The sequence below is a fragment of the Littorina saxatilis genome, linkage group LG8 (genome assembly GCF_037325665.1).
Source record: "Littorina saxatilis isolate snail1 linkage group LG8, US_GU_Lsax_2.0, whole genome shotgun sequence".
Classification (NCBI taxonomy): domain Eukaryota; kingdom Metazoa; phylum Mollusca; class Gastropoda; order Littorinimorpha; family Littorinidae; genus Littorina; species Littorina saxatilis.
Genome location: NC_090252.1, coordinates 10,126,682 through 10,140,704, shown reverse-complemented (window position 1 = coordinate 10,140,704; position 14,023 = coordinate 10,126,682). Strand labels below are relative to the sequence as shown.

The following is a 14,023-nucleotide window of genomic DNA, read 5'->3' as shown; positions in this document are numbered from 1 at the left end:
CAGTGTTCAAATTTGTATTACCTACTTCTTCAATCGTCACTTACTGTCGTTGTCTTAGGCGAGGTATCTGTCTGGGGGAAAACGGCGCACCACTGTCGAGTTGTTTTTATGCGGCAACCAAGGAGCTCTCTATCATACAGTTGGCCTTCTCCTTGGCGGCAACGCATGTAGCCTAGTGGTCTCTGTATGTCCAAGATCCGACCTTCTTCGCCACCTTTTATTCTAACAGTATCACCAACTTTGAAAATGGCAATTTCCATGCTGGTCAACTTGAGCCGAAGATACTACATGTATAGCAAACGACAGATCCTGCAGCAGACGACAGATCTGTAGCAGACGACTGATGAGACAGCCTTGTTCTGTTGAACCATATTTAGTAATCAATGCTCTAAAAGCGATAACAAATGAACAAAACTATAAGCATACTGTTTTAGTGTAAGTTTTATTTTGTCGCTCAAGATTTTGAATCAGGATGCTCTTGGGATTGATCTAAGCGGTTGCCCATGAAGCGTACCTCGTTACGACAACTTTACTAGAGTTGTGCGCCTTGAATCACTGTGTGTCTCTGTCGCTCTCTCTCGTGCTCTCTGTCTCTCTCTCAGTCTCACCGCGTCGGACAACTCATAATCTTCACTCAGCTCTATTCACCCAAACAGATTATGTACATTCTTTGTTGTTTTCTTTATTTCTTCAATGATAATGTTTGTAGATCGTTAGCCAAACGTCAGTTCGACTTTTATACCGCAGAATATCTCAATCGTTTTGCTGAGAAAGAAAAAAAGTAGTCCCGAGTTAACGATAAATATGCAGATGACCTCTATAAATTATTCAGTTGTACTCTGAGACCAAAGACAAAGACCAATGACAGGTGAGATCGAGACTCGGTTGTGATGGATAATTCATATGGTTGTGATGGATAATCCAAAATAATCCCCTCCTCAGCTAACAGAGACAAAGAGGCAGGTCATGGGATATATAATTATATGCACAAGGGCAAGGATGGTGTCATTGTTGTTGTCATGTCAAACTTTAAAATGTGGTTACGGGCTGATTCATGCTGATTCAATATTGAGAATCAGGGAATGTGTGTGTGTGTGTGTGTGTCAGTGTGTATGTGTGTGTGTGTATATGTGTGTGTGTGTGTGTGTGTATAGGTGTGTGTATGTGTGTGTGTGCGCGCGTTTGTTTGTGTGTGTGTGTGCGCGTGTTTGTTTGTGTGTGTGTTTGTGTGTGTGTGTGTGTGTGTGTGTGTGCGTGTGTGTGTGTCTGTGTGTATGAGTGAATGTGTGAGCGTCTGTGTGTGTGGGGGGGGGGGGGGTGTGCGTGTGTGTGTGTGTGTGTGTGTGTGTGTGTGTTTGAGTGTCAGGGGCGGATCCAGGGGGGTTTCCTGGGTGTCCCCCCCCCAATCATACAGAAAAAAAAGAAAGAAAGAAAAGATTGTCTCATTTTCCTTGATCTTTATAAAAACAACCCCCCCCCCCCTATCTTCCCCAGGAGCCGGCCTTTGTCTTCTTATGGACGATTTTGAAAAGTAGTGGTGTATGGACTCAGGTAACACCAGATCGATCAATTGTCCTTGTTTTGATGCAAATTTGTCTTCTTAAATTTACATTTTGGAAGGTATACCTATATATTAGGGGAAGTTTCTTGTCAAGATTGCTCCATTTTCCATACTTTATCAACATTTTCTGGGGGAGTATGCCCCCGGACCTCCCAAAGAGGGTCGAACGCTTCGCGCCCTCAACTCTTCTCGTCGTCGAATTGTCCCAAAAAGAAATTTGGAACCCTCCCCCCTAAAAATGATGTGATCTGCCCCTGAGTGTGTACATGTGTATGTGTGTGTCTGTCTATGTCAACATGTGTGTTTGTTTTATGGGAGAGATCAGAGTAATCGTCTGTCAAAGGTTCCAGTAAATGTTGTCGATCGGTCGTCGGACAAACGGGAGGTGTCGTTATTAGAAGATGTTGGAATAGGAAGTTTGACTGGATAGACATTGCACAATGGGAGTGTACTGTAATGACCTCGGTGTTAATAAATGCATTAACAGTAATGTTGTTAATGCTTTGATATAATCCTCTTGTTTATGTTAAATAATCCTTAATATAATACTGCAAGAGTCTTACCGATGGTATCTTTCCCCTTCTGTTGCCAAAATTCAAAACAAAATAGATTGCTGCTAAGGTCAACATTTAGAATTAAACAGAATCAAAAGCATGAAAGACATGTTATTGGAACGTTAAAGACACCCTCCGCCTCTGGTAAACCATATGGGTTGTTCTCTGGAGTTGCGTACCACAGAGGGTCATTGGATTGAAATAATAAGTTTGGCAGTTGTGGTCGTTACTATGCTTCATTATGTGTTTCTGAATGTTGCTTGATGATGCTAAAGCTATTAAACAATATTTGTACTAAAAAAATAACGTTTTGTGTATTCGTAATTTGGGCAAATACGTCTAATCAAGAGGCCAAAATGGCGGGTAATTTGTGACATGCTGTTGGATGAAGCAATAACTAAGTCGTACGGAATAAAAGAAACCCGAAAAAGCCCATGTACAGTTTGTAACTCATCATTTTCAGTGCAACGAGTACAGTTTGCAGAAGATCAACACAATCTGAAATATTAACCAAAGTTGTGTGTGGTCAACTTTGTAACGTGTTGTTTAACAGCAACCCGAACTTCATTTGCACAACATAGACCCACTTATCACAACATAGACCCACTTATCACAACATAGACCCACTTATCACAACATAGACCCACTTATCACAACATAGACCCACTTATCACAACATAGACCCACTTATCACAACATAGACCCAATTATCACAACATAGACCCACTTATCACAAACGCACGACTATTTTTTGGCTGTCACTAGTTTAGCAAAATGGGAACATTGTATTGTTATTGAACGTGTGTGATGTAGAAATATAACCAGGATCAACTAGGCTAGAATTCAATGCCCAGAAGTCTTCAAACTCTAAAACTGTCGAAAGGTTCCAAGATCTAGGCATCATAAACTTTTAAAGACATTTGATAATGTATCTAGAATGTGTATCAATTAACAACAAGGTTAAGATATATACAGACATTTTAAGACGTTTGTTTTATCATTTGTTATCATTGTTGGTGTTAAAAATCATTACCAAATCAATTATTATTCTTGCACATAAGAATATGGCTACATAGGTTTTGTCAATTTCTTTCTCAACAGAGCAAACACAATGCCATACAGGATTTGGTTGACATTTGTTACAATGCCGACCTGTCCTCCTCCTCCCCTTTATCCCAATAAATATATTAGTAGATAAACAGAAACATACATTTATAGATATTTGTTCTCATGATGAATTTGTTTCTTTTCTTGGTTTAATTTTAGCTAACATGTGCAAAAACATTACTTGCTTGAACGGAGGAGTGTGCTATCATGATAGCAACAACGCGGCCAAATGCAATTGCAGTGCAGGCTACACTGGAGACCGCTGTGAAGGTAAGTGTTGCCTGCTTTTGTTCAGTTTGCAACACACGCGCTAGTTAAAGCATTCGCTAGTTTGAACCGTTTACACACACACACACACACACACACACACACACACACACACACACACACACACACACACACACACACACCACACGCACACACACACACACACACACACACACACACACACACACACACACACACACACACACACACACATACACGCACGGAGTCTGAACAGCTGAAGTGTAGAATTTGAAGATTGACATCTGTTTAATATATCAGCATTTAAACATGGTCAGTGCTGTAGGAATAAAAGAGTTCTTAAACGAGTTCTTGCGGGCCTGACGGCAGCGCTTCAGATGTGATTTGTCGCTCAGAATCTTGGAAGCTTAATTTTTCATAGCGCTGGTGTACAGGCCTTGCAGAGGTGCCTGCTTCCTTCCGATGATTTTGCCCGCCAGGCGAACAACTTCTGCTAGTCTGCTTTAGTTTGTAACGGTTAAATAGTCATTGTAAGAAACCAGGTTAAAGATTAAAACACTTTATTTTAACCAAGATTGTATTCCAAAAAACACTTTTCACAAAAAGATTTGTACAGTTTCTAAAATGCCTTTGTTTACGTTAAAACTTCTGAGCTTGCACAAAAGGTACCGGCTTTGATTTTCCTTCTTGCAAATTAACTCAACATTTTCAGTGAAAGTAAGACGATGATCTAGGACTGTTCCAATATGGCTGTTCCAAGATATTTAAAATGTCCAACTTGTTCTACCTCATATGATTTCATGGGAAAAAAAAGAAAATAGCAGAAACCGTTGAGTCAATTGGTTCAGTTGAGAATGCACTACAGTTTATTAACATAATTGTCACACTGAAGTTACACTTTTGTGTCTGCTTTCAGTTAGTAAATGTGAAAACAATGGCCCGTGTGTACGTGGGATTTGTCGAATCGACAAAAACGGTGATGTCGTTTGCGACTGTACCGGAACAGGCTACGTTGGACCATTTTGTGATGGTAAGTCTCTCTCTCTCTCTCTCTCTCTCTCTCTCTCTCTCTCTCTCTCTCTCTCTCTCTCTCTCTCTCTCTCTCTCTCTCTCTCTCTCTCTCTCTCTCTCTCTCACAGCCGAAGTTTGGGGGCTAGAGGACGTTAAGCCAATTGAGCAAGTTCACACCTTTGCTATTAAAAGGTTTTGAAATGTTCCAATGCATTCCTCAAATACAATGGTGTACGGGGAAATAGGCAGATACCCACTTCTCATAATAACTGTTGTTAACAAGACATCCCCAAACCAGAAATTGTAAACAGACCTATAAAAAGCTCCTTTTGTAACATGAATCTCATCCTGAACTCGGGTCAAAAATTAGTTTCTTTTCTTCGGGTCTCTTTCTATACCTGACAGGATGCCTTGGTTTTCCTTGTCTGGCGAAGAAATCGATGTTTTTACATATTTAGATCTTTTCGTAATGTGTTATGGATGTGAGCAGATTTGCGATCGTCGATATTGATTTTTCATGGTGTTGTGTAATGTTTAAATTACAAAGGAGTTGATAATGTAAGACAGTTTCAAGCGAGCTATTTTTTGCGGCTGTATTTACTTAGCAAACAACTCTAAATATGGCAAAAGTGTCACGTGATAATCAACCGTTTGGTTTCGGCGCTCGCTGAAGCAGACGATTTTTTTCTGTAACCAGTTGACAGCAGTCCCACAATTTCGACTTGTTTTGACCTTAGAACGATGTATCATAACTGTGAAGAACAGAACGGAGATCATATCACTGTCGAAGTCGGCCAATCTGCAATCATTTTCGTCTCGCGAACACTGCTCGCGAGCAACATATGGGAGATAACTCAGTATTCTTGTTTTGATAGATTCGCGTAGGACTTTAGCGTCCGGTCAGAGAGACAATGGCGCTACACACGGTCTGTGGTCTTCTTGGTGCCCAAGTGTCCACCAAGAATTGAATCGTGTGCAGTTGCCATGACTCCGTCGCGATACTCGCGAGGTACCACGACCTGCTTGAAGGACCCTTCCGTGTTGCTAAACTCCCGATAGAGCAACTTCTTGTACTCGACAAACTGTGACCTCTCGTGTTTCCCGCTAAGCCTGACCTTCTCCGACTTCGCATGCTCACGAGGAGTAGCTAGTGTCGGGTCAGTGTCCTGAGCCTTCGCGAGAACCACGGGGGTGATGCTTCCCAGTGCTGCCCCTGCGATAGGTAAGAGTTTGAGGGGACGGTTCTCTTGTTCTTCCTGTGCCCGCGTAAGTACTGAAATGACGTCGGGAGTTCAGTAAACGGGAATCTCCCTAATGACGCCGTCCACAAACTGGACACGGTTTCCAATGAGGAGGTCGCATGGCGGATCGTCCATGACAACAGCCTCAATGGTCCCCGTGAATAATGGCGTCACCACCTTGATCGCCGCCGTGTTCAGGTCGTACGCGTGAGAAGCCTCGGCCATTCTCACTTTCAAACTGTTGCCTGTCTTCCGAAAGCGGCGTATGGCTGCCTAAATGGCGGGGTAAAAACGGTCATACACGTAAAAGCCGTGGGAGTTTCAGCCCATGAACGAACAAACAAACTGTTGCCTGTGTAGGCTTTTGCCGGAACCAGACTTGCCCGGACCACGATCATGTTCGCTCCAGTGTCTCATAGACCCTCGCCTTTCATACCATTGACATTAACCTGGCAATGTGGTTAAAAATGCTTCTTGGAGCATGGTACGCAGAGTTGTGGAATCCCACATGCACTGGTGACGTCACGAAACTTCTCGCTGGCTACGTAATGTACGCCCCGCTGGTCTGATTGGCGCTTCAAACAGACTTCCTTCACGTGGCCTCGTTGTCCACAAAAGAAACGTGATGTCATTCTCCGACGAAGATCCCTTCGGTCTCCGCTCGTCCTTCTTCCCGTCCTTAGATCCTGTTGACCCAGACCCCGATTCCGCTGACTTGCCCGACTTGTCTGATGTCTTTCCGGAGATCGCTTGGGCGTCCTCATAGACTCCGATCCAGTCTGCTGCCTCCGTGGTTGTCTTCGGCTGGTGCTCCTGCACCTCAGGTCGTAGGCTGGTCATCAGTTGCTCCATGACGATCAGGTCAGCGAGGTCGTCGACGCTCCAATCATTCCCTGCCATGTCGACCCAACGTCTCAAGTAGAGCTTCAAACGTGCAACAAACTGACCACTTAGCTCGCCGCTAAGTCTTTTGCTGCCTCGTAGTCGACGTCGGTAGGCGTCGGCGGTATGGTTAAATCTCTGGAGTAGCGCCTTTTTTCAAAGCCTGATAGTCCTTCACCTCGTCATCCTCTAGAGCATTGTAGAGCTGTAGGGCGCGTCCCTTTAGACAATAAAAATAAATCTGTCATCCGAAAAATACGCCAGATAGCCAGCTTGAGTGTCTTACTGGTAATTGATAGTTTACATTAAATGAGACAATTAACGCTTTAGTTTAGGTCCGAAATTTGCCGCAGTAATAAGTTTGCTAACTTTAGTTCATGCACAAAGTCCATGAACATTTGTCCAAGGGTAGTATGCTACAGCTGACTGTATATACAACAAGCAAACACTGGCTAACTGTATATACAACAAGCAAACAACTGGCTAACTGTATATACAACAAGCAAACACTGGCTAACTGTATATACAACAAGCAAACACTGACTAACTGTATATACAACAAGCAATTACTGGCTAACTGTATATACAACAAGCAAACACTGGCTAACTGTATATACAACAAGCAAACACTGGCTAACTGTATATACAACAAGCAAACACTGGCTAAATGTATATACAACAAGCAAACACTGGCTAACTGTATATACAACAAGCAAACACTGGCTAACTATATATACAACAAGCAAACACTGGCTAACTATATATACAACAAGCAAACACTGGCTAACTATATATACAACAAGCAAACACTAGCTAACTGTATATACAACAAGCAAACACTGGCTAAATGTATATACAACAAGCAAACACTGGCTAAATGTATATACAACTCGTCGCGATATAACCTTCGTGGTTGAAAACGACGTTAAACACCAAATAAAGAAAGAAAGAAAGTATATACAACAAGCAAACACTGGCTAACTGTATATACAACAAGCAAACACTGGCTAAATGTACATACAACAAGCAAACACTGGCTAACTGTATATACAACAAGCAAACACTGGCTAACTGTATAGACAACAAGCAAACACTGGCTAAATGTATATACAACAAGCAAACACTGGCTAACTGTATAGACAACAAGCAAACACTGGCTAACTGTATATACAACAAGCAAACACTGGCTAACTGGCTATTATTGTACACTTTCCTGGACGATGTTCGTTGGATTATATATGGTTGAACACACAACCCTTGCAATACGCCCTATATTGTTGTGTTTTGTTTCAGAATTGAATCCTGATCGCATCGCTCTCATATGTGTGTCAACCCTTTTTGGTGAGTAGATCTAGCACCAAGCCATGCATACAAGGGAGCAGTGGGTGCAATAAAGTGCTTATTAGTTTGTATTTAAGAACAGTACGGTTGTGTTTAATTTGTAATTCCTTATTGAAACAAGTACACACACACATACACAGACACACATACACACACACATACACACACACACACACACACACACACACACACACACACACACACACACACACACAATTACATCTCTGCTACAATACTCTGTCACTTGAACATTCCAGTAGCTTTTTCTGTGGACACTGAGTCTGTTACATTAGTAAAATGTTATTGGGTTCTTCTTTACTGCTGGTCATATATGAGAGAAATCAGAGGTACAACACCAAATCTCACGTCATACTCTCAAATAAAGCATGAGCTAAGAAAAGGGAAATAACGCAGTTTACACACACCTTAAAATGATTGACAGCTGGCTCATACGGTATGGATTACATCACGCCCAAGTGGCACCAATGTAGGCACCTCAACAGTAACTCTAGTGAACCCTTTATACACCTTTTTGACTCACATGCGAAGCAAAAGTGAGTCTATGTACTCACCCGAGTCGTCCGTCCGTCCGTCCGTCCGTCCGTCCGGACGTCCGTCCGTCCGGACGTCCGTCCGGAAAACTTTAACGTTGGATATTTCTTGGACACTATTCAGTCTATCAGTACCAAATTTGGCAAGATGGTGTATGATGACAAGGCCCCAAAAAACATACATAGCATCTTGACCTTGCTTCAAGGTCAAGGTCGCAGGGGCCATAAATGTTGCCTAAAAAACAGCTATTTTTCACATTTTTCACATTTTCTCTGAAGTTTTTGAGATTGAATACCTCACCTATATATGATATATAGGGCAAAGTAAGCCCCATCTTTTGATACCAGTTTGGTTTACCTTGCTTCAAGGTCAAGGTCACAGGAGCTCTTCAAAGTTGGATTGTATACATATTTTGAAGTGACCTTGACCCTGAACTATGGAAGATAACTGTTTCAAACTTAAAAATTATGTGGGGCACATGTTATGCTTTCATCATGAGACACATTTGGTCACATATGATCAAGGTCAAGGTCACTTTGACCCTTATGAAATGTGACCAAAATAAGGTAGTGAACCACTAAAAGTGACCATATCTCATGGTAGAAAGAGCCAATAAGCACCATTGTACTTCCTATGTCTTGAATTAACAGCTTTGTGTTGCATGACCTTGGATGACCTTGGGTCAAGGTCACATGTATTTTGGTAGGAAAAATGTGTAAAGCAGTTCTTAGTGTATGATGTCATTGCTAGGTTTAGGTCAAGCATGTGAGTCGTATGGGCTTTGCCCTTCTTGTTTTTCGAAGTGTCAGATAGGTATCGATTAGGTGTAAATTTAAAGAATTTTCAGCACTTCTAGAACACCTTTTAGACACCCTTTCCAGGGCGGAGATGTAGCTCAGTCGGTAGCGCGCTGGATTTGTATCCAGTTGGCCGCTGTCAGCGTGAGTTCGTCCCCACGTTCGGCGATAGATTTATTTCTCAGAATCAACTTTGTGTGCAGACTCTCCTCGGTGTCCGAACACCCCCGTGTGTACACGCAAGCACAAGACCAAGTGCGCACGAAAAAAGATCCTGTAATCCATGTCAGAGTTTGGTGGGTTATAGAAGCACGAAAATACCCGGCATGCTTCCTCCGAAAACGGCGTATGGCTGCCTAAATGACGGGGTAAAAAACGGTCATACACGTAAAATTCCACTCGTGCAAAAAACACGAGTGTACGTGGGAGTTTCAGCCCACGAACGAAAAAGAAGAAGAAGAAGAAGACACCCTTTCTTTACTGAAACTGAAAAATGTACAATGGTGTTTTCCTCAGAGCTAGCTAGGAATGCATTGTACTCTAATGGTGTCATGTTATTGTTGTGTCTTTTATCTTCACGTTTTAAAATTATCTCCACAACTTATAAAGTATACTTTTACATTAGAATTATGTTTAAACAAATCAAGTATGTATGTTTAATATGATTCTTATGAAGTTATTTTACAACTATTTAGAATAGAACAGGATGGATGTTTTGAATGTCAATCACTGGGAGCAGTCAGAAGAGTAAGAATTCTGTTTTGTTCTCACTATCATTTGCTTATGAAGATCATGATGTTGTTCTATTGCTTAGTCAGTCCTAGAAATAATGTCCTAGACCTGTCTTACCTTGCTGTTATCAGTATTTTTGCCCTCTTTCACTACGATGCTATGGTATTTCTGTGGGTCTCCACATGTGTTTGTTTATAAGGCGGAAGTGACCTCCCCTTGTACACAATAGGCCCTCAGAGGAAGCCTACGGACAGACTAGAATAGAACATGCACATAACACAGAAGGTCTGCACAGCACACTCACACACAGCAATACAGCACACCGTTTTGTACCTCCTTCTGCCCTGCCGAAGTCGGGGTATCCTTTTTAATCCACCGAATCTCACAACAATTAATATCCACAGCCATGTGTGTCTCCTGCCTCCGAACACACACGCTACAGAGCTCGACTCGATGTGCGCAGTTTCGTATAAAAATTATTTTCCAAATTTCCCCACTGTGTTTTATAAAATAATCATATTATGAAAGCACATACATTCTTATCTTAGTTGTTATGTATTCATTGTTAGCAAACATCGGCATTATTCATGTTTTACTTTAAACGCAATCATTGTTATTTATAGATCACAGGCACTTGATGTAAGTAGGTCACACACGTGCCCAGTCCTTGTTTTTGTTTCTGTTATTATTTTAGCTGGCAGGTCTAGTTGAGCACGTGTTAAGTATCATGTACCCACTACTAGTCATTGTGCACTTTAGTTAATGGACTGATGATGTCATTTGTACGGAGTCGACGCACGTGCGAGGATATGCATGTGTGGGAGGGGGGAGGCGCGGGAGATGGAAGCTTGCTGTATGTTATGTAATGTATATATTGTGTGTGATACGTGGAAATGTGATACTATTTATTTGCATGTATGATACAGGTACAAATGTGATAATTGTAGGCTTATACTAGTGATTACTGTGTGTGATACATGAAATGTGATATGAATGCTGTTTTTATATGTTATACTCTTACTTTCTCCCAAGCGCAAGACAAATTCTTCTATGAAAATTGAAGCCAATAAAATTTGAGTTGAGTTGAGTTGAGTTGAGTTGAGTACTTTCTTTTGCTAGGGGTCGTCATGACAGCAGGTGGTGCTGGAGTGTACTGCGCCAGGAAACAAAGGTCAGGAGGTCAACAGAACGCCCCTCCAGCCGATGCCCCACCAGCTAACGCCCCTCTAGCCAACGCCCCTCAAGTCAACGACCCTCGCTACAACACCCCTCCAGACAACGCCCCTCCAGACAACGCCCCTCAGGTTGCTGGCAGCGCTGGGCCATCCACAGGCCAGACTGTTCAAACCACCCCTTACGATGAGCCTGGCGAGTCCAGTGTCGCTGGTTCAGAGGCCAGTGAAGGCACAGAGTACAATGCATCAGATGTGTCTGATGTTTGAATTATGGCCTGATTAATGGAAGGCACTAGTGTTAAAAGTGATTGTTTTTGTTTCATAACTCTCGAGTCAAAAAAATGTTTTAGAACTAAAGTATTGAGTCCGTCTCCTGAGAAAATATACCTTTTTTATGAAAAGTCGGTTGTCATGGTAGCAATACAAGATGGCCGCTTAACAGCACCTTTTTAGAATAGTAAGGCTTTTACAAACTTCATGGAATGTTGTTTTGATGCTTGTTATGGGTATTCTAACACAATGCCCATAATGTGTTCTGAGGCTTTTTTTGTGTGGTCCATTCTTTGAAAAGATATAGGTGATAAAAATGAGTGATGTTGAATTAACTTCTCACACATTACAAATTCTACATTACGTTCAGAACATATTGATGAGACTTCCCAGGAGATGCATGGTGCTGCACCATGGCTGAACAAAGTCATTTTTGTGTTGATCGTTCTTTTGCTCCGCAGTTTATTTGCTTTGCTTTTTGTTTGCTGGAGGACAGATATGGGGCTCTTCTTCTCGTTGCTACAGCTGGCGAACTTTGTGTTCATTATGTTGTCCTTATTTGTTGCCCTACGCATTCCGCTCCGCAACTTTAACGTCAAGTCCTGGTTCAAAACACTCACGGGAACGTTCTTCACACAAACACCACCGGTGGGGATTCATTGCTCCATCCCATCTGTTGCAAGGGAAGCGGCATAGTCTTCTTCCAATTTTCATAAGAACTTGAAGAAGAATGCATTGTAACTTGATCTTCCAATTCGTTCGTAGCACTAGCAGACGACGCTTTCGAGTCGTACTTGTATTCAAACTTCTGTCACGCGATCCTCTGCCACTGATCCGAACGTACCTGATAATCTTCTCCTTAGCACTGTAATCAGGACAAAACTTGTGACAAACGGAAGTTTCCAAAAAGATATCCAAGGAAAATAGCAGCCGAGGTATTTCACATCGCCTTTGGTAAGTTTTGGCGGAAATCAAGAACACTGCATTCTGGTCAGGCAGAATTGAACCGAAAAATGACCGAGCATAAATGAAGTATAATATCCGCGATTCGATTGGTCAATAGCGAAACTTTTTCGGAATCTTTCTAAGTCTTAATTGGTTCTCTCTGGCTCATTGAAATGTTTTCCATGTGCTGTTTCTAACGGCGGGAAATCAGCAAACGGAAATTCCCGTTGTCCGCGTCATCAACTAATCTTTGCAAAGAAATGACAACTCCTTCCAGTCATACAAACGTGACTACTGTCGAGGATGTTTTTAACTCACAATCAACTCTCAAACATTCGCATGTTTTTGATGTTTTGTGGGTTTTTTAAATGCAGAATTGCGTACACATACTGTACATTGTTTATTTAGCCTGTATGATCAATGTGTTCACTGTAGTGTTTTTCTGCATAATAACTGAATAAAGTCATCATCCGCCAAGGATAGTTATCTTCTTCGTCACTGCATGTAGCCATCGTATGCATATGAAGACGGTTTCTCGAGGTAAGCGCTTTTCAAAAGTATGCAAAGACCCCTTGTTGCTTTACATAATAACCTATCGTCATTATCGTACGTGTGTGCGCAAGAAAGAAACAGAGAGAGAGAGAGACAGAGAGAGAGAGACAGAGAGATTGGATTGGATTGTTTAATTGTGTAACCAGTGATTTGGTTTTTACAATGGTAAAAAAAAAAAGAGAGAGAGAGAGAGAGAGAGAGAGAGAGAGAGAAGGAGAAAGCGAGAGAGAGAGAGAGAAGGAGAAAGCGAGAGAGAGAGAGAGAGAGAAAGAGAGAGAGAGAGAGAGAGAGAGAAGGAGAAAGCGAGAGAGAGAGAGAGAAGGAGAAAGCGAGAGAGAGAGAGAGAGAAGGAGAAAGCGAGAGAGAAGGAGAAAGCGAGAGAGAGAGAGAGAGAGAAGGAGAAAGCGAGAGAGAGAGAGAGAAGGAGAAAGCGAGAGAGAAGGAGAAAGCGAGAGAGAGAGAGAGAGAAGGAGAAAGCGAGAGAGAGAGAGAGAGAAGGAGAGAGAGAGAGAGAGAGAAGGAGAAAGCGAGAGAGAAGGAGAAAGCGAGAGAGAGAGAAGGAGAAAGCGAGAGAGAGAGAGAGACAGAGAGCGAGAGAGAGAGAGAGAGAGAAGGAGAAAGCGAGAGAGAGAGAGAGAGAAGGAGAAAGCGAGAGAGAGAGAGAGAGAAGGAGAAAGCGAGAGAGAGAGAGAGAAGGAGAAAGCGAGAGAGAGAGAGAGAAGGAGAAAGCGAGAGAGAAGGAGAAAGCGAGAGAGAAGGAGAAGGAGAGAGAGAGAGAGAGAGAAGGAGAAAGCGAGAGAGAGAGAGAGAGAAGGAGAAAGCGAGAGAGAGAGAGAGAGAAAGCGAGAGAGAGAGAGAGAGAGAGAAGGAGAAAGCGAGAGAGAGAGAGAGAGAAGGAGAGAGAGAGAGAGAGAGAAGGAGAAAGCGAGAGAGACAGAAAGAGCGGGTGTGTGTACGTGCGTGCGTGCGTGTATGTTTAAGTGTGTGTATATAACTAATGAACAAACTTTCTTTGGAGAGAGGAACATTACACGTTGATTAAAATGCAAAAGAACCT

General features: G+C 42.3%; 1 protein-coding gene across 1 annotated transcript in view; it reads left to right on the top strand.

Moving 5' to 3' along the window:
• LOC138972747 (delta-like protein 1) overlaps nucleotides 1–12,538 on the top strand; it is a 19,248-nt gene extending 6,710 nt beyond the window's left edge. Inside the window, exons 3-6 of the mRNA XM_070345415.1 lie at nucleotides 3,382–3,492; nucleotides 4,385–4,498; nucleotides 7,896–7,943; nucleotides 11,144–12,538. Of these exons, the coding sequence (XP_070201516.1) occupies nucleotides 3,382–3,492; nucleotides 4,385–4,498; nucleotides 7,896–7,943; nucleotides 11,144–11,466 (596 nt within the window). The 3' untranslated portion in view covers nucleotides 11,467–12,538. The remainder of the gene's footprint in view (nucleotides 1–3,381; nucleotides 3,493–4,384; nucleotides 4,499–7,895; nucleotides 7,944–11,143) is intronic.
• Nucleotides 12,539–14,023: the final 1,485 nt, after the last annotated feature.